General features: G+C 49.2%; 2 protein-coding genes across 10 annotated transcripts in view; one reads left to right on the plus strand and one right to left on the minus strand.

Annotated features, from left to right (window-relative positions):
• The first annotated feature begins 7,916 nt into the window (after window positions 1-7,916).
• myog (myogenin) lies at window positions 7,917-10,439 on the plus strand. Its single transcript, XM_049023808.1, has 3 exons — window positions 7,917-8,508; window positions 9,398-9,503; window positions 9,865-10,439. The coding sequence occupies exons 1-3, from the start codon at window positions 8,008-8,010 to the stop codon at window positions 9,981-9,983; spliced, it is 726 nt and encodes a 241-aa protein (XP_048879765.1). The 5' UTR covers window positions 7,917-8,007; the 3' UTR covers window positions 9,984-10,439.
• Window positions 10,440-11,917: 1,478 nt separating this feature from the next.
• ppfia4 (PTPRF interacting protein alpha 4) overlaps window positions 11,918-27,763 on the minus strand; it is an 80,422-nt gene continuing 64,576 nt past the window's right edge. For 3 of the 9 annotated variants that reach the window (XM_049023762.1, XM_049023768.1, XM_049023770.1), the window contains exons 14-31: window positions 26,659-26,876; window positions 25,031-25,259; window positions 24,478-24,513; window positions 24,143-24,282; window positions 22,845-22,963; window positions 22,164-22,245; window positions 21,010-21,091; window positions 20,465-20,665; window positions 19,787-19,849; window positions 19,286-19,312; window positions 18,739-18,914; window positions 18,348-18,445; window positions 18,019-18,194; window positions 16,886-16,954; window positions 16,241-16,418; window positions 16,030-16,116; window positions 15,838-15,917; window positions 11,918-14,206 (exon numbers count right to left, since the gene is read on the minus strand). In XM_049023762.1, coding sequence (XP_048879719.1) covers window positions 13,985-14,206; window positions 15,838-15,917; window positions 16,030-16,116; window positions 16,241-16,418; window positions 16,886-16,954; window positions 18,019-18,194; window positions 18,348-18,445; window positions 18,739-18,914; window positions 19,286-19,312; window positions 19,787-19,849; window positions 20,465-20,665; window positions 21,010-21,091; window positions 22,164-22,245; window positions 22,845-22,963; window positions 24,143-24,282; window positions 24,478-24,513; window positions 25,031-25,259; window positions 26,659-26,876 — 2,283 coding nt within the window. In that variant the 3' untranslated portion in view covers window positions 11,918-13,984. Of the gene's footprint in view, window positions 14,207-15,837; window positions 15,918-16,029; window positions 16,117-16,219; window positions 16,419-16,885; window positions 16,955-18,018; window positions 18,195-18,347; window positions 18,446-18,738; window positions 18,915-19,285; window positions 19,313-19,786; window positions 19,850-20,464; window positions 20,666-21,009; window positions 21,092-22,163; window positions 22,246-22,844; window positions 22,964-24,142; window positions 24,283-24,477; window positions 24,514-25,030; window positions 25,260-26,658; window positions 26,877-27,763 lie in introns of those variants that run through there. The other 6 variants (XM_049023763.1, XM_049023765.1, XM_049023764.1 and 3 more) reach the window with 6 other exon arrangements.

The raw sequence follows: 27,763 nt of genomic DNA on the forward strand, positions 1-27,763 counted from the left end.
AGAAGCCCACCCCTGTCGTATTGCCACATTTGCACTTCTACGGTCCCCCCTCCAAATATTTAGGGGAGGGCGCAGACACTCGGTGGTCCATTCAATCCCAAGAGTCTCTTTGCTCTTTCATCACACAGGCGTCGATGACACATACACCAGTGATTTCAACTGTCTCGCTCCATCCCGAATGTGAGGTACCACTGTCAGCCTGTGAAGTTTAGCAGCAGGAAAGACCTGTCACCCATACTTGTGGGTGAGTATGACAGTAGCACAAAGAGAGTCTTTCCTGTCAGTCTTTATAAACATCCACCCCAACCCCTCCAAGACCCTCCTCCTGTCACCCTGGCAGGTGGGTGCAGCAGGGAAGAACCCCCCCGATATGCAAGACATTTTTGCTACCCAGTTTAAATCGGACTCGCAGCTGTCAGATACAGTAAATCACACTGTGCTGAGCCGGAGAGCACCGCCGCCCCGGTACGCCTACCCCCTTCCCCCTTCCCAGCCCACGGCTCTATCGCCCCAGTACGCCCCTCGCCTTCCCAGCCCACGGCTCTATCGCCCCAGTACGCCTCCCACCTTCCCCCTTCCCAGCCCACGGCTCTATCGCCCCAGTACGCCCCTCGCCTTCCCAGCCCACGGCTCTATCGCCCCAGTACGCCTCCCACCTTCCCCCTTCCCAGCCCACGGCTCTATCGCCCCAGTACGCCCCTCGCCTTCCCAGCCCACGGCTCTATCGCCCCATTCCGCCTCTCGCCTTCCCAGCCCACGGCTCTATTGCCCCAGTATGCCTCCTGCCTACCCCCTTCACAACCCTCGGCTGTATCGCCCCGGTGCACCTCCCGCCTTCTCCCCCCACGACTCTACCACGTCTGCTTCGATCCTCGGTTTTGGTTGAACCTTTTTTAAAAACCTGTGTGATCTTGTCCACTACAGTATCTCCAAATCAGGATATCACGCTATACAGGCAATCAAATGACCTAACAAGAGGCAGAAAACATTAACCAAATGTGTCACACATCAATATCTCTCTCTTTGAATAATAGTTCCAAGGTTGTAAGTGAGACCGAGCAGGAAAAGCAGGGCATCAGGGTATAAAATGTGCACAAGGGTTTCATTGTAGTATGTTGCAATATGTTGTAGTATGTTTTAGTATGTTGTAGTATGTTGTAGTATGTTGTTCTTGCTACAGGTGAACACTCCTCCTCCGAAGAGTGTGAAGAGTGGACAATGCTGGGGGAAGGGGCCAGGGTGGCTGGCCTGGGGGGCTATTTCTGGCCCAGTGGCCAGGGCAGTGGTGGAAAAACAGATTAGCAGTGCGCCGGAAGCTATGGCACGTGTGTGGGTTTGGGCAGGGTGGGGGGATGGCGTGCCTGTTGGCATGCGGCACATCCGGGGACTGCTCCCCGCGCCCATCAATGAATCCGCTTGAGAAATGTCGCCCATTTCCAGGAACGCAGGGTCACCTAGTTTCAGCGAGCCGCTGTGTAATAACCTGGCACAGGCCGCCGTCAGGTGAATGCTCAGACAGCCCGGCCTCCCCTGCCCTCTCACCCGTCTGTGACGCGCGGCCCTGTTTATGTTCTGACTCGTCCCCCCCCCATCTCCTATAACAGTATCCATGACCAGGCCTCTGCCCCAGAAATTCGCTCAGCTATTTGGTTGCCCTAGACTCCGAACCGCCAAATTCCGCCGACTTCTGACACGAGAGAAGGTCGGTGCAACACGGCTCCCGATATAACTCAGGAAGACAAGACGTGCCCCCCCACATGGGCGGTATTTTTATTTAGGGAGATAATGCCTGTGGTGGTGGCGGCGGGGGGGGGGGGGGGGGGGGGTCACAGAGTCTGGTTTCCTCAGCATCCAAACCGGAATCCCGATTTGGACGACACACAAAATAAAATGCATTGCAAGCATAGTTTCCATGGAAGAATTTTATACAAACAAGGTGTCACAGTCATAAAAGTCAAGTCACGAGGAAGCCGGAAAATGCCTGAGCCGCACATCAGAGGCCCGTTTTCTCTCGTGCCTTATAATACTTGCTATACAGTGTAAATGTTATGATGTGCTTTAGGTAAAACCAGAAGCATAGTAAAATCTGAAAAAAAGATCTTGCGTGGTTCTCTGCGACATAACAATAAAATCTGACCAGATACATATATGAATAGCAGCAGTGTTTGGGTCAGTGTTGGAATATAACTGAGATTCTGTCATTTTCACCGAGTCCATCAACTAGCTCCAGTCAACAAAGGACCAGAGGTTGTAGGCAGAAATGGGACCACTTCAGAGAGGACCATTTAAGAGGACCAATCATGGCAGACAGGCTTTCTTTCAGAGCCAATCAGAAATATCTGAATGAGAATTAGGAACACGCTGTGTGCGATGCCAGTGACCTCAACCAATGTGACCACAACGTACGTTGCACCCAGGTGACAGTGTGTCTATCTTCTGGTTTTTCCAATGCCTTCTACTTCGTTCACTCAGCGAACACGAGTAAATCATCCTTTGCGAGCCGAAAGCCACTCCTTTCCATCATTCCCAGAATTCCTGCCAAGGCACTGTGGTTGTCCTTCACTCCAGAAAGCCTGCAGATATGTGGCATGTTTGGTTCTTATTTCAGGCCCCCAGCCTTGGGGAGGCAAAAGGTCAGCTGGTCAGGACAGAGTCAAACCACGGATGCATGTGAAAAACTTGCATGGCATGCGTAAAAGTTCAGAAAATTCAATTCAGCTTCAATGATTAGAATGAGTTATAACATCTACAAATAAAATCACTTAAATGATCCCTTGCCACTTGGTAAAGTGCAAATGAGTGGAACTATGACCCACAGCAGCACCGACAAAACAATGCAAAAAGGAACGTTAAAAAGGTGATATACAGCATAGCAATAAGTATTCGAATTTGAAGCAAATAAAAGCAATGAAAATGCATATTAACATGAAATCGGATGATGTATATGTGTATAATACAGACGCTCCCCAGGTGACAGTGGTCCGTGTAACGATATTTTGACTTCACGACTGGTAAATGTTCTCACTTTCAGTACGTTATTCAATAAATTATGTTATAAAATAGGTTAAAGATTTTGTCCAATTGTAGGCTAATGCAAGTGTTTTAAGCATGTTTAAGGTAGGCTAACTAGACTATGATGTTTGTTAGGTTTGGTGTACTGTTTTTTGAAATGCATTTTCGCCTTACGATATTTGCACTTTATCGGAACGTAACCCCTTCGTGACCCGGGGATATACGAATCCCAGACCTACATCCCAGTCAGAAAACTGCTGCTAATGCTCCTGCTCTGCTGCAGCTCTTGCACACTCATGCAGCTTCTCACCTCACGACCCGCTGATGAAAGCCCTTTATTCTGTGCCTGCTAATGGTGCCTTCAGCTGCTCCGTCATGTATCAGACTCAGGGTGTCAGGATGGCTTTGACGAGGGCACCACATGGTCCTCTGCATTGGGGGCAACCAGGGAAAGTGGCGTGACCCCCCCCCCCCCCCCCCCAGAGCACAGCTCACCCATCCTGAGCCAACGTGTCTCACTGTCCACACACAGCTAATGTCCATTATAATGATTACAACTTGTCAAAGACGGTTCACGATCCAACGTAGACCTCTTTTGTGTTGAATCTATACTTACTGATGCGCAGAAGGACGTGTGAGGTAAAATTTTCACTGCATAGTTTAACTGATTGTGGGCATGGCAATGAACTCTTGAATCCTTAAATCGAGTGTGGCGAAAGTGTCCGGTCTGTTGTAAGGAGCTCGTCGAAAGTCTGGAGGAGAGGGTTTGGTTCAGGGAATGGTGCAGAGTTTTTCTGGGGAGAATGGGGACAGCACTATTTACTAACAGGGTGCAGGATGCTTGGAGAGGGAGAGGCAGGGCCTGGTTCGGAAAATCCCAGCGAGGCCTGGATCATTCCTGTGACTTAACGTGACACCACATGCAGTGAGACACTGACAGCTGTCCGCCCACACACACACGCATGCCTCTCATTCTGTTTGTTGTGTAGCATTAAAGCCAGACGAAGGGGAGCAGTCACTTTCTATAAGGGACCCATGTCACCTCCATTTCCCTGCACGTAAACAGACACTCTAGACTAACTTGTGTTCACTGAGAAAACCGCAGGGGAGGGTCAGTCTGATTAGCTGCGAATGAGGGAACAGAACGGAGGTGTCATCAAAGATGAAAGGGGCGTCACGAATGGAAACCTATCATTATCGGGCTATTATCACGATACCCAAACGAACCACTGAGTCATCTCATACAGATTCCAAAATGAGAAGACACTTTTGAGAAGGACTAACTAGTTTAAAATACCTGGATGCGTACGTGCAACCAGTCAGACATAGGTTTGACGTAGGCGGTCACGGTGATGGATCCAGGCCAAGATTAGCATGTGTGTCTCAAGCAGAGACCTCATCTTCATCATGGACAAGCGACATCAGTCTCTTTCCACATGTAATGACAGCTGTGGATGGTCACCGATTGGAGATCAGGCCCATGTTGCCAGCAGAAAGATGAGTGAGTGACGTGTGGCGTTTTTGAAATAACTTGAAAGAATCAATCTTGGAAAAGGACAAAAAAGCAAAACCAGCTTTTATAAGCAAAAAAAAAGTGATTCAGAATTGCAGACAAACAAGGAGAGTAAATAGAAACAGTGGTATGGAAAGATTCTGGTAGTTAAACTATATTTAAGCCATCTTAAAACTACTATTCTGTAGCAACAAAGCTGGCAGCCAGAGTGAATGAGTAATAGATATATCAGATCACGCTTCTAATGCCAATAGATGCTGGCCCACTATTAAAACCTCAGCCATCAGCAGATTGATATTCAAGAAATTGATGTGGACATTATCAACTGAGATGAATGACAGTTGTGAGGAAGGTCACCAGTGCATTAATGTGTGCTTAGTAAAGCAATGCTGAGGAGACAAAGGCCTGGAGGGAAAAAGGAGTGAGGTCATGGAGGAGAGGGAACATAGAAGGAGGGGAGAATGCAAGGACCCACGCACACTCCGCATTTATACCACCGAATTCCACTGCTATGGCTCCATAGCAGTGGAGAGAACCAAGGACACCGCACAAGCGTCATAGCAACCGGAATCCCATGGCAACAGTCACCGTAGTGGCCCAAGGTGCGCGAGCGCTGAACTTGGCTTTGGCCAGCATCTGTCGCCGTCACTACAGCTGCCATCGCTCATGAACTGTAACGGGGGGGGGAGGTGGGGGTGGGATGTGATATTTTTTGGGGTCCAGAGCCAAGCCCAAGAGAACAGTCAACATTCTTTTGGCTAACATGTCAATGGAACATTTACGCATTTACTTTTATTTTATTTAATGGTCACTTTTGTCTACAGTGACATGCTAGTGAGGCAGCACCTTAGCTGCGTTCCACCTCCAGCAGACCCACGAGTTGCGCCCAGACATCAGTGATACAGCTGGCCTGGGACTGGATGTCTCTCTGGTCCTCAGTGCTCTACTACCAAGATACCCATAGTTTGAGCAGCGCTGGCTAGTCAGCAGTTCCAGAGTGCAGAAAATGTCATGGCTCATGGTTATATAAAAAGGTGGCAGCAGGGTTTGACCGTCGGTGTCCAATCTCAGTGTAAAATCAGTGTTCTGAGAAACAGGATTAATCGTTGCTGGTTTCACACTTTTCTTGTTAAGACCACCACAGTTTGCCTACTTCAAGATGTCAAAAGTAAAGACCCGTAAAAGACACATAAATTTTCTGAGTAGTACAGGAGCTCAGTGTCTGGGGCAATTACTTCATGCCTCCGGGGTTTAGGGGGTTGAGACCCGCTGTCTCTTTGTGTGCGTCTGCTTGCTCTCCCCCTGCAGTTGGGCTGATTGGTGTCTCTAAATCGTTGGTTGTATGTGCCCTGCAATGTGCTGATATCTCCAGGCCCCCTGTCATGGTGTCCAAAATAAGCGACAGGAAGATGGGTTATTACTTCATAAAACACACAGCATGAGATTTTGAAGGCAGCGGCTTTATTAATGTCTGTGTCAAGCAGGGTTCTGTAAAGAGGAAGACAACTTGTCCAGTAAGGAGGCAGGAGCTGGTGAGGGGCAGGTAGTAGAGAAGGACATCAGCTTTTATCTCAAAGGTTGCTGAGCTCCTTCAAAGCACTGGAAGCGCAATAATCGCGATTAACCATTAGATCCAGCTTCATTGAAATGCACATCTAATCTGAATGACTTCAAGAAAATGTCCAGCTATTATTTATGGATGTAAATACTTGGTGTTGTAACCAAATATAGCGGCACAATCATATGACTGACTGAAAATCCAACTTAAGGTGTAGTTTCACATGAGTGAAGAATTTGATGAAAGTGTTGGTCCATAAATGTGACTGGCAGTTTAAGAACAATACAAAAGATGATTTATTTTAGCCAACAGATAACCCTACTTAACAAAAATCATAAACTATTTATGTTAAAAAAAAGGAGGATGGGATCCAAAGCTTAATGTTAATTTAAAATCACATAAAGCTGCAGGTAGGATGCTGGTTAGGGAGGTATTCATGCGGACCATGTGGTCGTACCCGTAAGCGAACATGATCATTCAGTATAACAATCCAGCAGTATCGATGGGTATAAAAGTGCCTGTTAAGAAGTAATAATGTGTGATGCGCTGCTGGCACGCGAACTCGCCTTTCCCACATGTGCCGTAAAATCGCGGAGCGCACACTTCTGTCCCGGGACAGGAAAACGGCCTTCCCAGCATGCTCCTGGCCTCTGGGATGGTGGCTGCCTCGGGCACCCGGCAGCTTTGGGACATGACAGAGCACTACACTGACTCCTTTGTGCTCCCACAACACCAGTGGCCATCCATCACACTTTAACCTGACAGCCAACAGCAGAGTCACTTAATCCAGCCAGGGGGGACGGCGGGGGGGGGGGGGGGGGGGGGGGCGGCGTACAGAGAGAACTGAGCTTCCTGGCTCCGACCTGCTGTGGAGGGAGTCCAGTCATGGACAGGCTATGACTGTACCATGATTATTATTATTGTTATTATTATTATTATTATTATTATTAGCTGCTAACCGTATAGACAGCACCATATACATGGAACTGCAGGTCTGATGAATCATGATTAAGTCCCCAGCAAGGAGGCCGGCCCAAACGAGACTCGATTACCAATCAGATGGATCGACTACAGGACAACACTGCGAATGGTGAAAAACACCAACTGTAATACGCCGCACACAGCGTCCCATGAGGATGCTGCCCCCCCCACTCCCATCCTACACTTATGGGCTAATGTGTCCCCATACAGCTCTCAGGTAAAGGATAACATGAAAGGTCGGACGTGTCCGGCTGAGAGCCACAGGACGTGCCAGAGAAATGGCCCTAAATGTGAACCTGGTGAATCTCCAGAGGCTTCGTATATGAAGAGCTTCAGCTCATGACAATGAATCACGTCTTCAGTAAAGCCTTATAGAATTTATATTCAGCACATTCATTATGACAATTTGCTTACATTTAATTATGGAACTTAAAATAAGTATTCGTGATAGCTTCGTGATTTTCATTGGTTGTTTTTATTGCCTGTAGTGCTATCTGATGTCGTGACAATCGTGAACACAACCACGCATCTTGATGGACAGCATTCCAGTCCATAGACACGGATGCTGATGAGGACCAGCCCATTGCGCTACGGTCATGTTTGCTGACATCGTGGTAGCCATTCTTCACTGGGATCAGGGTGCGTGGCCCTTCTTGCCAGTGAATCACAGTAACTTCTCGAATTCAACAGGGGCGAGAAGGCTCCCCCCCCCCCGCAGGAGACGAAGAACGAACAGAGATGTGAAGTTTAGATGTGAGGCAACAGCTAAAGGGAGGATCGAGTTTCTTTGGGCTTGGCTATATTTAACCCAGTGATCTAACAGCAGGCAGAGGGTTTAAATGCCACCGGGCAGTTGGTGCGAGCAGTTGTCGTCCACAGATCCCCCTCAGCGTCCGCTCAGGGAGCTCAGGACCGTACTGTGGCTGCAGATCCCTGCCGGAACATGGAGCTGTTTGAGACCAACCCATACTTCTTCCCTGACCAGCGCTTCTATGATGGTGGGGACGCCTTCTACCCCTCCCGGCTGCCCGCCAGCTACGACCAGGGCGCCTACTCGGAGCGGCCCGCCACGGGGCTCCTGTCGGCCGGTGTGTGTCCAGAGGAGAAGTTGTCACCGACTACGCCAGGGCCGCCCCCATCCCAGGAGCAGTGTCCGGGTCAGTGTCTGCCTTGGGCCTGCCGCGTCTGCAAGCGTCGCTCGGTGACGGTGGACCGGCGGAGGGCCGCCACGCTGCGAGAGAAGCGCCGGCTGAAGAAGGTGAACGAGGCCTTTGAAGCCCTCAAGCGCAGCACCCTGACCAACCCCAACCAACGGCTGCCCAAAGTGGAGATCCTGAGGAGCGCCATCCAGTACATCGAAAGGTTGCAGGCGCTAGTCAGCTCCCTCAACCAGCAGGAGCGTGAGCAGGCCGGCCTGCTGTACCAGGGCCCCGTGGGGCATGCGGTGAGTTTGCCGGGGCTGTGGGGGGTCACAAAGATTATTGAACCCCCACGTCGTGTCAACATACCTGCCGTGACAATCTTTTAAAGTACAAAAAAATAGAACATGGGTGAATCACGGAATTACAAACACTGTTTACCTACTGTTTATTTATAATGGTGATTACTTAATAAACTCGACCAATCTCCAGTAGGTTATAGGTTTGAATAATAGCATGGCGAGCTTGCTGTATCCTTTAGTAAGTCATGGAATTCTGTCCGAGGGGGGGGCGTCCTGAGAACTGCGAGCAGGAGTAGACAAAGCTGCCCGTGGGGCGTACAAAGCGACACATCGCGACGGCCCTCGGAAACGCCTGCGCGATCGCCCCGCTGCTTTTCCAGATTACAGCGTTTTAACGGGATCGCTGAAGCATGAGCGCCGAAGCGCATTCTCTGCGCAGCACCCGTCCCGTGAGCTGGTGGAGCATTGCCCCACCAATGCCTTCTCGAGGGCCATGTAATTGCTCATTTACAAAGCACCACCCGTGACCATCGGCACCGGCACTAATCCATCTGGCATGGCCACCACGTCTCACTGTGAGTCCTGTGGTTGTCTCCGGCGGCATGCCGGCGTCTGCCCCTCGTGGCAGGCAGTTCGTCGGTGAGCTCCGGCCGCCTCATTGTCGTACTACAGCTGGATCCTGAGCCCCTACCAGCTGCCGCCTGGTGACGAACGGCCCACAGCAGCGTTACGGTGCTGCCGGTCCCCTTTGTATTGGGCCGTCACAGCGTTTTATGAGCTAGGCATTGCGCGTGCGGGGGGGATGCCCACGGCCATCGAGTCGGCAGGTCGGAACGTGCCGTGACAGACAGTGAACATATGCCCCCCTTCTGTGCCCCCCCTCCTGTAACAGGTGTCCTCTCCTAGAGGCCAGCGCACAAGCAGCACCTGCTGCAGCAGCCCCGAGTGGAGTAGCGCCTCAGAGCCCTGCGCCCCCCCGTACCCAGCCAACCCCGAGGGTAAGCAGCCCCCCCCCACCCAGTCAGGTGACCAGCAGCAGCTTTGACCTTTGATTGCTATTGGCTATGCAGATGTACAGTTTCCGTTGGAACCAACAAGGAAAAACAAGGTCAATAAATCAGGCCCCCCACCCTATAAACCAGGCCACCCCACAAACCAACCAGACCCCCACCCTAAAAACCAGGGCACCCTATCATTTTTATAAACTGAGAACACTGACAGTGGCAAAATTATGGCTAAATATATGTAGCTTAATGCTAACGCATTTTCTTTCACTGAAATCTTAACCAAAACAAAAGAGGCTACAATAGCCGAATGTCTTCCCCAAGATGACTTTGACACCACCTGTGTGCCCCCCAGATCTCCTCAGTGACGACTCCTCAGAGCAGCCCAACTTACGCACCCTCAGCTCCATCATGGGCAGCCTCGTGGCGGGAGAAGACGGTCCTGTAGCGTACGCAGGTGACATCACCAAATGAGCCCCAGGGTTCACCGAGCCCACCTCAGGGGCCAAAGAAGCACTACCAAGAGACCAGATCACCAGAAAGGCCCGGCAAGACCTTCCTCCCGGCAGAACCAACGTTCCACATTATGACAAACTTCCCTTCCTATACGGAGGGTCGGATGAACACGAGACAGCCAGACTGTCCGTACTTAACATGTATTTGACAGCTTTTGTCCTTTCCAAAGTTTTCCTTTACGTTCTTTCATTAATCACGTGTGTTGTCATGCTTAAAATGAGGGTAAATTTGTGGGGCCAATATTCAACACTGCAGTTTGACCAAGTTCAGCGTAATTTAAACTAGTTATGATTGCTAGTGATGTAAATATGTTCCCTTTTTCTACAGAGTGGTTTTGCTATTGTATTTTTTATTTTTTGCTAACTTATTTTGACTTTTATAATAAAGACTGTTGTGTATTTGCACATCACTGCCGTACTTATTTTGTCTTGCATAATTTCATTCCCAAAACAGCCCAAGACTGGTTCGGGGGGGGGGGGGGGGGCGATAATTGTTGTGGTCGACCAGGTGAAGACCACTGTCCCAAAATATCTAAAATGACAATAAAAATAGATTATACTCATAATAATTGGTTAATGTGAGATATGTACTCTCACTCCATGGTAACAGCACAGCATAAACGTAGCCAGTTCACCTTCAGTTGACCTCCCTGGTCCAAATGCAGGTCGCTGGGAGAAAATTCTAATAAAAAGTCGAATTAAAAACACTCTACACTGGTTAAAAAAAATCACCCAAATGTCCAGGATACCAGCTGAAGACTGAGAGGGACTGTATCGATTGCAATGACATTGACTTATGGAACACAGACTGTGATGCACACACACACCTGCCTGACACATCACCCTGCTGACAGGGCTCTGTCACCAAGGAGATCACTATGGAGACCACTAACTGCTACAGCAAACCCACTCCTCTCACTGACAAGATGAATGTTCTGGAAACATCCAGTTCAGCAGAATATATAAATGATCTAAGAGATTGTGGAAAGACAGTTTTGCAATGGGTGCAACATGTGACCAGTTGTGGAAGATAAAATTCTAATTCAATTTTGCAAATTCATTAAATTCATATCTCAAATGCATCGCATTTTCTTCCACTGATCGCATGCAGTGCATGGATTTCAAAACATGATCTATTATTCCAAGCACGTGGTGACCTGAAGCCAAACCCAGATGGCACAGGGGAGGGGAATACATGGGACAGGATGCCAGCCCGTTACAGGTTGTGCACACATGCACACAGTCCATGCATTCATATCTTTGTGGGGACTCTCCATCTCTCTATGGGCACAGCCCTAATGCCAACTATGACAACCCAGTCCTAACCTTAACTATAAGTAACCAAGCAAAATGCAAGACTTGTGGCATTTTTACTTTTTTGACTGCATTTACAGAATTATATAAAATTGAGATTATCCAAATGGGAAACTGAAATAAATATTCCCAAGTCAGGAAGTTTCAGGTTTTATTACACTTTGAGGACAGTTTGGTCCCCAAATATGATTTATGCAACACCTCCCCCCACACACACACACACATATAATATGGGCAAGTTGAAGATTTCACATATTGCTATTTCTGATTATTATATATAACAAAGCTGCCATCTTAACCTTTTATCACAACCTTTTCTCAGCCTAGGCACCCATGTATCATGTGACTTTAATGGCCATGTCTGATTGGCTGTGGATTCTTCCGCTTCTTACTTCGTAATAAAATATGACCATAAGCATAACAGTAGTTATAGTCAAGCAGAGATGCTTCTAGGTAAAGCGATACACAAGGTCTGAATTCTTCCTATATGCAGATTTGTTGTTTTAGCTATGACAGATATTTTTCAGTCCAGTTGACTTGATGAAGATCCTCCGGGTGAGAAATGATTTTCTGATTCAGTAAATGTATATACAGGAGTTTATTTTCGACGTCTAAATGAAAGTAATGCAATGTAACGAGATCTTTGAGACCGGCAGCCCTTTCAGACCGGCAGCCCTTTGTGACTCATAAATATACCACATAAATATACTGTAGGTCATTATGCTCCAACTTATTCATAATAACAAAGATATATGTAATATTAAGCAATTAAACATTACAAAGAAGAGCTGAAGAGAGGACCAACCACTGTTTTATGCTACCTTTTGACAGCATATTTAGGCACTGAGTTGTTGTTGTTGACCAGGAGGCTGCATGCTTGGTGATGGGTTTGAATTTATGCAGGGAAAGACCAGCAATCGTGCATGAAATACGACGTGTCACTGCAGTGTGCCCCTTTGCAGCACATGCAGCATGGCCCACAGCAGGAGATCAGTGCCTCAGCTGCAGATCCCCAGATCAGGCTTCCTGATTCCCATGAGCCAAAGACCTCACAGGGGCGGGGCCACAGGATGCACTGGCCCTAGCTGAATGCTGATTGGCCCCCAGAGTGCCCCCATCCCCTGTCATTCCCCACTTCAAAGCATATGATTGGCTAACGATAAGGTATGCCCCACAGTATCCCAGAATCACTGGATGAATGACCAATGGACGACTGACCCTGCACTCAGACCCCAAGCTTCACTCGCACCTCTATATGGCAGGATATGTGAACACTAACATAGTCCAGTGTATGTGTCCTCATACAAATAGCAAATAAAAAATCTTCAATGGATTGGGTTTTGTCACAGGAAAGGCATTGGGAGGTGATATCAAATATTCTTTCTGGCGGGTCTGGGTTTTACAGCTGAATCGACATGAAGATACTGTTTTCAATGGAAAAGCTATTTGGTGTTATTTGGCATATAAGTAACGCAGCACACTTTTAATAACCAAAAAAAAACAACTTCATTTATCAGCTCCGATTCACTTGGCATAAAAGACACTTACAGTACTTACAGATGCCACAAAAAGCACATTACAACTGTCAAAACATCTTTTACAGTTTGTAAAGAAAAACTATATATACACACACGATTCATACTTCATCTCTGTGAGGGAATTTGTGATGAGGAATGGAGAAGCGGAACACAGTCTGTAGGTGGTCACAGGTGAGAAAGCACTTCAAAATAAGTCTTGCAGCGTTGGTTTCCGTGACGTCACATACATACATTTCTTTACCTCTTCATAGACACGCGGGATTTCATTGGTTGTTGCAGTCCAGCAAAGCACGAGAGATGGGCCATCAAAATGTGTTCCCGCCTGATTGGCTATGCTGGGCATCCAATCCAGCGACCTCACGGACTTCAGGTGCCCAATCGGGCCAGGCTCCCCAACAACCCAACTTGGAGATGCAGCAGCTGAGTAGGGATATTGCTGTTCTTTGATCGCAAACTCCCACATCCACATCCGTCCTTCAATCCAAGCGCTCAGTTCGACATCGATCAGGCCGTTCCGTTCGTGAAAAGGGAAGGATACAGAGACACCGGAGTGGGAGTCAGGTCTTTGAGGTTTTACGAGCGACTTGGCGAGTATCACTGCAGTATTGTGACACCGCTCTAGCACCTTAACACTCCTCTGTAAAGTGACATCTCTGAAAAACCCCCATGTGGGCATTTCATAAAAAAGACCAAATGGACACCAGTCAGGAAAGCAGGGATCCAATACACGCAAACAGCCACCAGCTATAACAGAACATCTGTTTAGATACAATAGTTATATTTTTAAAATTTGATATGTATAATTTATATAGATATATATCTCTATAAAACGTAAATATTCCATTTATATATATATATATATATATATATATATATATATATATATATATATATATATATATGCACACACACAAAATTATGTTAGCCTTGTATAACCAGTGGAAGTCGTACTGTATATACTCTATACATCGTAGATACACCCAGGAAACATACTCTAACCGACAGACTATGTGAGGTACATCCGTAGAAAGGAGGAACATTGCAACGACATCACGGCCACTAACTGGGAAAACTGGATAGAACTGGAGCGGCTGTCGTCTCTCTTTGTTCATGGAGGTTGTGCACAAAGTCCATGGAGCTCCGTCATCGCACAGATTCCATAGAAATGGCGTTGCCGGGAAAGGGGGGGGGGGCGGGCGGTGTCTGTCGCCAAGCGCGAGCCCTTACCAAAAACCTCCCCCCCCCCTCCTAAGAAACCACGACAGCTGGGATTTGGCACATCAGTCTCGAAAGGCAGCAAGCATATGGCCGTACAGGTAGTGGGACTGCACTGTGTGGAGAGCGAGAAAGGTGAGATTTCAGAATGCGGGCAAAATCCCCCCCCCCCGCCCCACATCAAAAAGCACATGCACTCCCCAGCCAAGAGGTGCACCAGAGCGTAAAGAAGCTGCAGAGAATGGAGCCCCCACCAAACTTTTCGGGCAAACTGCCATCTCCGATGTGAGAGGACGCCGGGGATGGGAGGGCACCGTGGGGAGAACCCGGGGGGAATTCCTGTCAATCGCAGGCAGCGATCGTGTTATGTCCTACACGCTCAAAGAAAAGTCCATTAAAAGCAGGTCGACCAGAAAACTGGCTTTTTGTTTTAAGAAAAACTTTTTCTCTGCTTTTATTAATGAGCTATTTCTGTTACGATTCATTGGGCGGGCCTTTGATGTGACAAAACTTAAGCGCTTAGTGAACTTGGCTTTTTTTTTGGATTTTGGGATTAACATATTTAAGTCCTCTCGGCTGCTTCCTTCATGGCCGCGTTACATACAGAGAGACGCGCGGCCACATTTTTGATCTCTGATTTTGTTCTCAGTGATATGAAGCTATAGGACAGTCCTGATGATGATACAATATTCCGTGGAGGTGATATGAGGCCTCTGCTACTAATGCTGCATATACAGCTACTGGAATCATACCGACGAGAGGAAAGAAAAAAAGCCTGGTGCCGATTCTTTCTAAAGAAAACGGATTTTCAAACTTTAAGCCTCGACTTTCATCTCCGGCTAAATTCTGCTTTCTTTCATTCTCTCTCTCTTTCAGCTTTCCTGTCAAGCTTTTGGTGCACCTGATAGCTCAGAATTGCTTCCCAATCCGGTCCTCGGGGGCCCACTAATGCTCCACGTTTTTGCTCCCTCCCAGCTCCCTGCCAGGCAGCCCAACTTTTTGCACCCTGGGAAAAAACGTGGACCGTCTTTGGGTCCCTGAGTCCCGGGCTGGGAAACCCCGGCTTACAAGCTTCCATCTGACACCTGGCTTCACCTGGAGAGCATTAACTGGAGAGTTTTAGTATTTTTAGTAACATATTAGTGTAAATGATTAAAAGCACCATCTTGGTATGACACTCCATTACACCTGTACTCTAAGTATCCATTGCAGCCTTAACACTGCGAGGTGTGGAATCACTCCAGAGCAACAGCTTCCCTCAAGGTGAACCTGGGTGACCAGCAAGCAGGCGATTTACATCTTCTACACTCGGCAGTGTTGTGGGACAAGCGGCCATCAGGTAGGAGGGGACACTTTGCATGATATGACAAGGGGAGGGGACATAGACAGGGCCAGCCCAAGGTATAAACGAAATAAGAAGGGGCTTAGAGCCCAACAGCTACCGGGGGGGGAGGGGGTCCCCATCTGCTCAGCCTTTCAGAATGGGAAGGAAGATGAAAAATGGCGACTCGGTCAATCAAATTGAGCTTAGAGCTCCAAAAACGGGTGGGTTGGCCCTGGAGATGGACCATCATAGCATGGAGGGGGGGGGGGGGAGTGGCGACAACCTGAGTGCTGGAAATAGACAGAGATCCAGCAGAGTCAGGAGTCGGGGTTGGGGCATCATGAAACGACAGGAAGAGAAAGCTTCAGGGTATGACCAACGCAGACACCCCCGCCAACCCCAAAGTGCCCGATGAGACTCACCTGCCACCTGCAGAACGGAGTTAACAAGAGTAAGTCCGCACAGCGGAGGGATCTAACCTCGGCGAGGGGGGGGGGTCCGGCTAGTGGGGGGTGCAGGACAGAGAGGAAATGTCTGACAGTGAGCGGCGGCAGTGAAGGCAGACATGAGGGCACTGGGCCGGGAGAGGACCTGGGCTGGCGGACTGGACCCACCTTTATATGCGGCTACTTCACTTTCCTGCTCGGCCCCCGACAAACCTGAGCCCAGCAAGTGGCCTGGGGAAAGACACCCTCTTCCCTCTTCAGTTCCCCAAGTCCCCCCCCCCCCCATTAGTAGAGATGTTAGCAGGGCGCACTGTGAGCGCCATAGTGAGTATGTGTGAGGGGAGCGGTGTAGGTGGCGATGGGGGGTCGGGGGGCCTACCTTCGGGCTGCAGCCTCTTGGGCACACCGGGCGCTGACAGTGGCACCGACATGGAGGTGAGGCGAAAACCAGCCGGCAGCGTCTCAATGGAGCCCGCCATGGTGCCCAAGCCCTGGCCCTCCCGCGGCCGAAAGCGCTTCCTCCACGACGGAGACCTCCGGAAGGCCTTGTCATCACTCTACACCGATCCGGATAAAGGGCAGTGGTTCGAGGTGAGGTGTTCAGATACTTCTGTGTATTATCGAACACCACTTCTAAATATGAACATCCTATTTAGAGAACTGCTTTTCATAAATACTCAGTACTTTGTTGATTCTAGTACAGCAGTTTTTTGGGGGGAAAAAAGCAGAATCCAACACTGCACCTGTCCAGCTGATAAATACCATTGGTTTGCAGACACTTAGATATTCAAAAAAATGGAGGTTGGGTCGGAAAACTGATGACTGTTTCATTTCAGCCCGCCACCCCCTTGGGTTTCACACATTTCTGTTTCACACATTCATTTGTGTGGAACCCATGGTGGGGAGGGGGGTTCTAATAAAATCCACAGTTCAGACCTGATCTCCATTATTTTTAGTATAGTATTTAAAAAAATACCACTTATTTATTTTAAGTAACTGTGTGCCCCACCCCTACTCTACTCACCTCATCCAGCCTGCGGTCGGTTCCCAGCGCCAGTAGGTTGCTAAACTCCCGTTCCAGAACTTGCCTGGCCTGTGGAACAGATACAAGTGTACCCCAGGGAAAAATTACATTTCAGCTTAATGGCCCAGCAGCAACATCAGTCTGCCAGCCGCGGGATTCAAACCGACAACCTTCTGATCATTGTCACAGAATCCTAACCCACTTAGCTACAAATGCTTCTCAAAGAATCCAAGGCATCTTACTGTCCCCAGCGCCTTCCCGAACGAGCCAAATGGGTTACGTGCCTGCAGACGGTCTCAGTCCACCGTTACGCTGGATTTACCAGCAGGCTGCTGGCTGTAACTGTCAGCCAACCTGGTGCCAGTCAAGGGCACCGCTGCCATCTGCCTGTATATTCATGAGCAGGTTGCATCACACTAGCCGCTAATCCATAAACAAACTCAAATGTCCTTAAGTTACTGAACTGTTGGATGGAGTGGGGGGATGCTGGTCTTTACTCTTTCCGGTATCTCACATGGCTAGAGGTGGCCGTTTTCTCAGACTGAGGTTTATGATGCTGCTAATACCATAACAAGCCCACTGTAATCTATCTGACAATGAGAACAGCAAGAAACGCAGTGTGAACTGGCTGATACCATCACCGTCTCTCAAAGCGGCAGACCAAAGTGATTCGATAATGCCATTAGCCCAGTGTACTCTGAACACCACGATTCATCCTGGCTTTCAGTAGGGGGCGCCAGAGAGGTATGAAAAGGGTTCAGATGGAATAATTCATGCTGTATACCCTCCTCTGGGCCTCTTCAAGTTACGAACCTTTTTGAAGTATTTTTCTCATTTCAGTTTGATTTCTGCCATGTCAGCCATTCTTAGGTTTACTTATGATGCTGTGCCTATGATTAGAAGGTTGCCAGTTCAAATCCCAGGCTCAGCAAAATGATTCCACTGCTGGGCCCCTGAGCAAAGCCCTTAACCCTAATTGTCTGACCCTGCTTTCTACATTGCAGTGACTTTGAATAAAATCTAGCTATATAAACAAAGTATAAATATTAGGCCCACATTAACTGAACAGCAGTGAGCCTAACAGAGTGCCTAAGGTCTCGGAGGCTGACTGCCACCCCCCTGCCCTCCCTCACCTGAGTGTTCTGCATGGGGATCTGCAGGATGAGGGCCAGGCTGCTGTAGTCAAAGTTCTCGTCCAGGGCGATGAGGGCACCATGCACGCCACTCTCCAGCAAATTGCTGCTGTACTCCTTCAGGCCGATGGACTGTACCCAGTGTATCACCCGGTCGTTGGTCCACACCACAATGTCTGTGCAGCCCCACACACACGCGGTAAAGCTTCATGCTCAGTGCGATCACACGACTCATCGTCATATCTCCCCCCTATGTGCAGTTCCTCTAATGCCCACCAGGTGGCACCCTCTGACAGAGCCCAGATATAAGGAGATTAACACAGGCCAACCTTTGATTTCGTGCTGGCACTCCTCTCTCCTGCGCTCCAGATCTTTTCTATCATAATTCAGTCGCTTCAAGCACATTATGCCGTACTGTAAACTGGCCCTGTGTGAGACAAAATAATTGGTCAAAAAAAACACATAATGCACATTTTGTGTAACAGCCTGTCTGCTTAGAGCACATATGGCCATGCAAAATAACCGCAGGATAAGGGTAACATTAAGAGCAGTAATACATTCATTTTCCTGTGGAGTAGCATATGGTTCTGAAGGACTTTGAATAGACCTAATAAAACGTCTTATTACAGTGTTTCTCAGTACACTATAGCACACAACTGGCCTATGCAGTGACTTCCAGTAGGCAATAAACATGCAGCCCCTTTGACGACCCCGCCTCACCGGTGGAAGCTGTCCACCATCTTAACATGGGTACGCAGGTCCTTCTTGGTGAGGTGGTCCAGCATGCGGGCATCCACCAGGCACTCCATGAAGTAGCTGCGGTACTGCGGCAGCCCCAGGCTGGGCAGCCACTCGTTGCCGATCCACTCGTGGTTCATGTCCCCGTATGCCAGGGTCTGCCGGGGTGGCAGTGGGTTATGCGGAAACACGTGCTTTTCCCACAATGCAACAGAATATGAACTGTGATACAAATACACGTTCAGAGGCTTCCAGAGGCGTTTTTTTACACTTCCAAATTGGGGAGTGGAGTGGATTCTGACAGTACAGTAACCAGAATGCCACAGCGCCACCTGGCTGCAGTACCAAGTCGGGGGTGGAGGGACTGTGGGGACAAAAGTTGCCTATGCTAATTTTTAATTTTCCACTCTGAGTGCCAAGGCAAAGACCAGCAGGGTGGTGGGAAAAATGAAAAACACGAGCTCCCCCCACCGCAGGATATCAGTGCGGAGGGGGATGGCGATGGTGCGTGTTGATGGGCGGATCTCACCTGTGCCCAGCTGCCCTCCTCACTCTCCTGACAGCATGTTAACGCACACAACAGAAACCGTTAGTGAGGGTGCAGTGGTCCCGCCCCCGCCAGACCCAGCCCGGCCCCACCCACAGGCTCCCGGAAGCACGCTGGCGAAGCGCGAAAACGGCGCTGCGGCGAGTGGATGGTGCAAGAGAGGGAGAGAGGGAGGGAGGGAGAGAGCTCACTGACACGGAGAGCAGAGACACGTGGGGAATGGAAGATAGTGGTACAGCACACACACATATGTGTCACACGCTAATGGCCGCACACATGAACACACACAGACACACCACACGCTATTAACCGCACATGTGTACATACATACGCACACACCTACATCATACGCTAACAGCCGCACACGCGCACACACGCGCACACAGATGCTCGTGCCACACACACCACACGTGTCTGATGCGATCGGACTCGGAAGCGTGCCATATGCACGCCCGGCGGGGGTGTCACCCAGATGGCACTGACCGCTTTGGTGGATGTTGCCATGGTCTCCATCTCTTCGTGAGTCACCCACACGTTTCCGGAGGACTGCGCAGAGAGGAGGGGAGCGACGCCCCGTTAGCTAGCAGGTCGCTGAGGAAACATTGTTGCCTCATTTCCATTGGGGGGGGGGGGGGGGGGGGGGCGAACTCTGTAACCCAGGGATTTAAAGGCACTGCCTAACCAAGCAGAGAAATGTGATGTGCAGTGGATATGTGACCTGTCAGGGAAATGACACCCAGAAGGTGGAATGAAGGCGGAGCCTGGAAGGTAGGCGGAGCCTGTGAGGATGGACAAGGCTTGTGATTCATTTAATAATATCAGAAATAAATAGGTGGGGCCAGCTTCAAGAGGCGGAGTCTAACTATTTAACAGCCAGCATACGGCTCAGTGGGTTAGGATGCTATGCTTGTGATTGGCAGCTTGCCGTTTCAAATCAGCAAGGTCAGCAGAGTAATTTCACTGCTGGGCCCCTGAGCAAGGCCCTTAACCCCAAATTGTTCCTGGGACTGGCTGACTGACTCTGCTTTCTCAACTGTATCTCACTTTCAATAAAAGCACTTGCTAAATAAATCGAAAGTAAAAATGGGCAAAATACAGAGACGAGACCTGAACCGTGAGGTGGATTGTGGGAGAACAGGGCCCGGCCCGTCCTAGACTCACCGTGCGTGAGGTTAATGGTGCCGAGGGGCTGGTGAGGGACACCATCTCCTGGATGGCCAGTCGCAGCTTGAGCCGGTGCAGTGGGTTGCTGATGCCGATCTCCCGCTGGATCTCAGTGTCGGATAGCGCCGACATGATGGCGCCGCTCTTCACGTTGGCGCGGCAGGCGGCCACGTACCAGGCGGGCATGCCCACCCACAGCTGCGGGGGGAAACGGGTGGCCGTACTGCAGCACTGTTCTCTCAAAGACATTATGTTAGCAGCAGCTAAGAAGAATAGCAGTGCTAGAAGTCAACAGTCTGGAATGAGTTGAAGGACAAACAGGCATCCGAATGACCGTGGTTCTCATACATCTCATTCCCGTTTTCCAGGAGCCCAGATCTTCCACATCAGAAGGAGATAACTATTCTGTTCCCTACCCCAATAGCAGATGACTATTCTCTTCCTTAACCCAATGGGAGATGACTGTACTCTTCTCAGCTCCTAGGGAAGATGACTCTCTCTTCCCCGCCCCAACAGGAGTTGATATTTCTCTTGGCTCTTACCTCCAGCCAGGACACCACCGTAGGGCCGTCCCAGTGGGCGAAAGGCTGCCCTTTCCGCCTGGCATCCTCCAGCAGCTCGTGCCTGAAGAAGAGACAGAACGTGTCACCACCGTCGCTGCTCCGGCGCATCCACAAACCTGCAGTGCAGCCCCGCCCACATCCTGCTGCACCCGAACATGAAGACAGATGGGGAATTACAGCTTGCCATGGAACAATAAGACCTGATGTACGAGCCTTTGTGGCCTTTCGCAGCGAATGGTAAGATAATTTATTGTTAGCATCAATCAGAGGCAAGGCAGACAGCAGGATTAACAAGAGGCCTCAATTCATGGTTTAATTACGATCACCCAGTTTAATTAAGATCCCTCATATGTCAGTCCAATTAATTGGTGGGACTTCTCCTGCACTCATGCTCTTGCTCTGACTTCCTTTCTCATCTAACTGTCCGGGTGCCGACAGCGAGACCAGTCAGCCCTGAAAATTCCCTGATGAATGTGATCTGCCTTCGTATCTGGACTGTCAGCCAACAGGCAGAACCATGGAAAGGGTTTCTTTAATAGATTGCTTATCACATAGGCTCTGCAATTTGTGGGGGAGGGGAAATCACCGTTCGGCATAAATTCAATTCACAAAATTTGTGAGGACATTCTCAATTATGACTAAATAGGAACAGGATGTAGATCAATTAAGGAGTCATACACAGCCACTTACACAGATCACCGCAAGGAGTTTAAAATCCCTCAATGGGTACTTATTTATAGAAAAAAAAATCGTAGAAACTTTCAGAGATCCTAGGGGAAAAATTGTAGCTCAGGCATGAGTCAGGCATAAGGCCCATAAAGACTCCTGACGAGAATCTTACAGTGTTTCTGAAAGCTTTTGACATTACTGAGACGAGGTGATCTCTCGAAATAATGCAGTAATAAAAAAACACAGAGATGCATTCTTTAGGACAGACGGCACAGGGAACAGAGGCGAGGCGAAGCGAGGCGGTGAGGATTCACCGGGTCCTGAGGAGCCTGGTAGATCTGCATATAAATGAAGTTAAGCTTATTAATTAGCAGCGGTATGGGAACGGGGGCACCAGCACCATTAGCCTCGATGTGCTCGGAGAGCCGGGGAAAGCAGGCAGAGGGAAGCGGGGGGACACCTACTTCTTCTTCATTCTTCGGTCCCGTTCCGCCTGCGTCCCCAGCTTGCTCAGTGTCATGGTGTCCCCAATGCCCATCTCCAAGTCTGTGATGTGGACAGAAGTGACCCAAGTGTCCATCGTACTTCACAGCAACAAAACAGGATTACTTCAAAGGACCACCATAGACTGTGTCTCCCCTAATCCACACGCACACGCACACACACCATGCTACCTGCTTCCGGGTAACTCCCTTTCCTATCCGAGGGCTGCTAAGCCCGTCCTCATTACGGAATCACCGGAGAACACCTCCGGCGGCGGCCGTGGCGGAACAGTGGGCGGATTCCGGGAGGGATTCTTGGCACGGCAAAACCTGGACCAATTTGGATCCCTGCGCCTGGATCTCGGCCCGAGGAGGAACTCGCAGGTGAGCGGGTTGCGGTTCATCTGCGCATTGGTGATTCATCTGTGAAATGCCTGCCTGCCATGCAGGAGGCCTGTGGCTGGGTCCAGGTAAGTGCATAATCACTAATGCCAGCAGGTGTCAGCAGGGGGCGCCACAGTTCTGACAAACGGCCGCCTGTCCCGAGGGGGGGGGTCTCTGTTGTACACTTCTACATATATGTGTAATCTCAGAGGAATTCATTCCAAAATATCCATCTGCATGATTGCCATGAAAGTCAAAGAAACGCAAAGGCCAGGGTACCTGGAGCCACAGTCATGGTCAGCTGACCGTCCCTCCCCATCTGCTGCAGGAAGCGTCCCTTCTCCTTCTTGCCAAAGAGGCGGCCAATGGATGACTTGATGCCCTTCTTCTTGTTGCCCCTGTGCAGAGAGTCCTGGTTGCTTTTTCTGTTGCAGGCCAGCTTGATTGGCTTGGGACACCAAAGGCCCATGACCACAACATGAGCACAACACAACCGCACCATGACCACAACACAACCGCACCATGACCACAAGACAACTGCACCGTGACCACAAGACAACCGCACCGTAACCACACTAAGACCACGGCATTTTTCTCACCATTTAAAACCCAGTTTACCCTCAATGCCTCCATTTCATTATAGCCTTAATCTGCTTTCTTTAAGAAGCTGCTACTTTAAAAAATAAAATTGACTCGCTCTGTGAGAGGCATCTCTGAATGCTGGGAACTCACTAGCTTCCCCGGCACTTTCTCTTAGATTTTATACAGCAATGTGCATGGCCAATCATAAGCTGCAACCATGGAGACCACCCTCGCCCCCTGAACCCATAACCTGGAAGAGAGCTAGAGAGAGAGAGAGCCCCTGTAGGATCGTGGAACAGGAGGCATTTGGGTCAGAACTGGGAGCAAGACATGAATGTGTGTGACCTGATATAACAGGGAGCAGGGGATGGGGGTGGGTTAACCAATCAGGTTCAGGCTGCAATCGGTGGGTCTAAATGGGATCCACCGGGCCTTTCAGGGCCCTAACACACACACACACACACATTTGTTTTTATCTTTGTGGGAACCATCCATTCATTTCTTTGGGAAAACTGCTAATCCTATCAATGACGACCTTAACCCCTACCCGGCCCTAACCTTAACCATAAATAATCAAACAAAATACAAGACTTCTGACAATTTTTGTTTTTTTATTGAATTCACAGATTTTTGGAAGATTGAATTTCCCCTTGTGGGGACCAAAAAAATGGTCCGCACAATGTCAAAATAACAGGTTTTTAGCACATTATGGGGGGAGTTTGTGATCCCCACAATGTAATATATACAAAACCCCACACACCTACACACACAGACACACACACGCACACACACACACACACACACAGGGAGGGTGGGGGGGCGGGTAGAGGCTGCTGGGTTCTAAGCATCTGCTTAGTTGGCTTATGCTTTGGGCTGGCCTAGATGACATTGGGAGGTTACAGGAGCCTGAGCGGGGTGAAGCATGTAGTTGGAGTGAAGATGAAGTGTCTGGGGCTGCAGATTCCAGGATGGCTGGTGAGGCGGAGGGCTTTTACCCCCGTCCATCATCCAGGCTGCCGGTCAGCTGGGCAAATATGCCATGCTCCAAACGGAGGCTGCGGGGCGATGCCGGTGGCGATGTCTCGCACCGGATGGTGGCCTTGTCCTCCCGCATCTCGTCCCGCGACACTGGAGACTACAGCAGAACATTAGGAGTCGGTACCGTGAAACCCCGCCTCCAGGCATCATTAGCCCCACCCCTCAGCCAATCAGAGTCCGCCATCTCCCATCACAGTGCCATCTTACAGACCCTCGGTGATTCCCGCACCCCCCCAAGCTAGAAACCTTTCCCACTGTACAAATTGTCATGAGCAGAGAGTGCAACAATTACCTGAACTTTCCGTCGATGTTTCCTTAAATCACTAGGCTGACAGCATTAAGGGGGGAAAAAACACAGGGCGAATTATGCATGATCAGTCATCCGAAATCTGCCACCTTCACCAAGACAAAAACCCTCGCCATGACGATCACCCGCAAGCAGGTAAAATGCTCCATAACGTCTAACAGCAACCATCGTCAGCATCTGCATGGACAGTGCTGAGGGAAGGAAGGCTTTTCAGGAGATAATGACACTAAGTCAATCACAAAATGGCCCTCTTCTTTCCAGGCGTTTCCATGTAACAGAATCTTACAGCTGCCAGACTAGATGGCCTGAATAAGGCAGGGAAATCTTGTCTTATCCAACTTGGTGAACGAAAGCTGGGTATGAGATTTAGAGGCCATTTAGGTTTGGGAGTCTCTGGGGACTGGTTTGAGAAACATTGGAATAAGCCTAAACCTCAACAAAAGTTCTACGACGCCTGGTTCTTCACAACAAAACTCATGACATCCAACCGAGATCCATCCAATTAGCTGAAGGTGGCATTGATGTGACATGGGCTCACCAGGGTCATGATGCCCAGCTCATGGGCGGTGGAGCGGCCAGACAGCTTGGGTGTGGAGCGCCCGCTAACGGGAGGGGAGGAGCTAGCAAGGGACAGGGCTGTGATGGAGGTGGGGATGGAGGTGTGAGGCCGGAAGTTGAGGTTCAGGCCATCCATACTGCCGCTGGTCACGCGGCTCTCGATCTCATCCACCCGCAGCTCAGCTGACACCTTCTCCACCTGAATCATTCTGGCAGAGGCCGTAGACACAGAGCAACCTCAGTGTAACACAGGGCTGAAGCTTGACAACATCTGGGGTTGATACCAGCCCGCCAGTATAACCCACAACAACACCAGTAACTGACACAGATACTGTCACACAGCGACTCAGCGTTTCAGGATTTGCAGCACAGCACGTGAATCTCATCCATATTGCTGAAGCCTCATAAGAGCTTTTGTGACTGTATAGAAAAGGTTAAATGCAGAACCATTGCCTGACAGAGCCTCTGACTGTTTAATCTGATAAACGTTAAGGGGTGCGCCTGTAAATGTCAGCGCAGTCAATCTCTTCAGCGCAGTCAATCTCATCAGCACAGTCAATCTCATCAGCGCAGTCAATCTCATCAGCGCAGTCAATCTCATCAGCGCAGTCAATCTAATTACCACATGCTACACCTAGTTTCATCATTGTCTGGTCGCTGTGCATTCAGTTATGTGTCATATTTACCCTAAAAATGAGAATGACGACATGATACGCCAATATGTTTTCAGTACTGTGGCGATTTTATAGTCCTTCACACGCACGCTCCATTGCAGGACCAGACTGTGAGGCCAATCCTAGCCGAAATGCACCCGATCTGCCATGACGGTGTCCGAAAGCTGGATTGCTGCAAACTGCCTAGTTTTCAAAAACGTTTCCTTGGGCTGCTAGAGCCTCCACAACAGCGGATATCAATTTTCTCCAACTAATCAAAAAACATGAAACGAAAAAAGTTTCTTTTGGGCCGATAACAGAGGGAAAACTTTAATATAAATCTTTGATGACAAGTCATTGTTCTAACTGTAAAAACAAAATAAATGCCTAGAGCAGTATTTCCCAACCCAGTCCTCAGGGACCCACAGATGGTCCACATTTTTGCTCCCTCCCAGCTTCCTGCCAGTCAGTCTACATATTTGCCCCCCCCCCAACTCACTACTAGGTGCTGGGAGAGAACAAAAACATGGACTGTCTGCAGGTCGCCAAGGGCCGGATTGGAAAACCATGGTCTAGTGAGAAATCACCTGTCATCTTCTATTTTGGTCTTAATAAATTAGCCAGCATGCTAGCCTGGCATTAAGCATTGCCTTTGAAAGCATAGGAACATTTTATTTTGCCAAGATGTTAACTATGTTTGTTTGTTTTGCCTTGTTTTGCTTAAGATTTTGTTTTAAATTATATCTTTAAATTTTTTAGCCAACAAAACATGTTTATACAAGAAGACACCCGTAACACAAAGTGGGTCTGAGCACAGCAGATCCAGTGGAACATTCTGAAGTTTGTCTTGCGCCTTTCGGATCTCAGGATATTAAGTTTAGGTCAACATACATGCTGGAGCCATGTTAAAGGTCTTTACCCACAATGGCACCCGCCAGTGAAACAGGACACCCACCGGATCTCCTCATTGATGGCGTCCAGCTGCTCCTGCAGCATCAGCGCCAGCGTCTGGGCGTCCGAGTGTCCGCTGGGGGACAGCAGGTCCCCAGAACTGAAGATGGTCTCGCGGTCCTCATCGTCCAGGTCGGACAGCTCGGGGTCACTCTCCACGAGGTGTGCCACGCCGGCCCGGAGGCTGGGCCGCTCCCAGTCCTGCTCCACCATTGGCAGGATCTGGTGGGAGAGCCAGCGACACTGTTCACCTTCAGTCAAAACAGGTATCTGCATGGGACCCCCTACTGGCCAATAATGGTCACTACAGTACATATTAAATGAACATGTTCCTTATTTAACAGATGCTAAAGCAGAGTGCTCTACTAACTAGATAGCTAACTACCATTGTTTGACTGGCTAGCTATGACTTTTTGAGTGCGGCCCCAGAACCAACAAACCCGCCCCAGGGAACAGCAGAGGGGGGCGGGGTCAAGGACACTGCCTCCTCTGCCTTGGACAGTCTTAGCGACACCCAGCACAGATATAAACACACTCAATCACAGAACACGCTTACTGACAGCACACGCCAACGCTGTACACGCCATGTACACATGTGTTTTTGTCACCCTGTACTCCTGACCTTCTCCTTCTGAACCCTTCGGCAAGAAATTCTACACACAGTACAAGTAGCTGCACATCCTAAAGCTTTTTTATTTTATTTTAAAAAGTTTAAACTTAGCAAAATGGCGGCCATTTGACAGCTAGCTGGTCTCCGGAGAGCAGTTCATGCCAGAAGCAATTTTTCCTAAGATTCTTATTTTAAGATTCTTACTCTTTATTTTATCTGCTATTTCACCACTGCGAACGAGAGTTCAGGTTTTCTGTTTCTTTTTTTGAGATGTTGCTGAAGAGGCAGAACTTACATATCACACGTTTCCAGTGAAGCAGGAAGAAGAGATAGAGTTCAGTGACAGATACATTCTGACTGGCACCCGTCCGGCATGATTAAGCGGAATTGCGACAGCGGGCGGGGTGACTGGGGTGGGTGATGGGGGCAGAGGATGGGGGGCCCATTAAAAAGCCCCCGGCTTTTCGCTGGTCATAACAGTAGCTGCGAAAGCGGCAGG

The sequence above is a fragment of the Brienomyrus brachyistius genome, chromosome 8, assembly GCF_023856365.1.
Source record: "Brienomyrus brachyistius isolate T26 chromosome 8, BBRACH_0.4, whole genome shotgun sequence".
Taxonomy (NCBI): Eukaryota; Metazoa; Chordata; class Actinopteri; order Osteoglossiformes; family Mormyridae; genus Brienomyrus; species Brienomyrus brachyistius.

Excerpts from the sequence above, each read along its gene's own strand:
- myog (XM_049023808.1), top strand. The coding sequence starts at position 8,008 with ATGGAGCTGTTTGAGACCAACCCATACTTCTTCCCTGACCAGCGCTTC. Across the intron at positions 8,509-9,397 it reads AGGGCCCCGTGGGGCATGCG|GTGTCCTCTCCTAGAGGCCA; the intron begins GTGAGTTTGCCG and ends CTCCTGTAACAG. Across the intron at positions 9,504-9,864 it reads GTACCCAGCCAACCCCGAGG|ATCTCCTCAGTGACGACTCC; the intron begins GTAAGCAGCCCC and ends TGTGCCCCCCAG.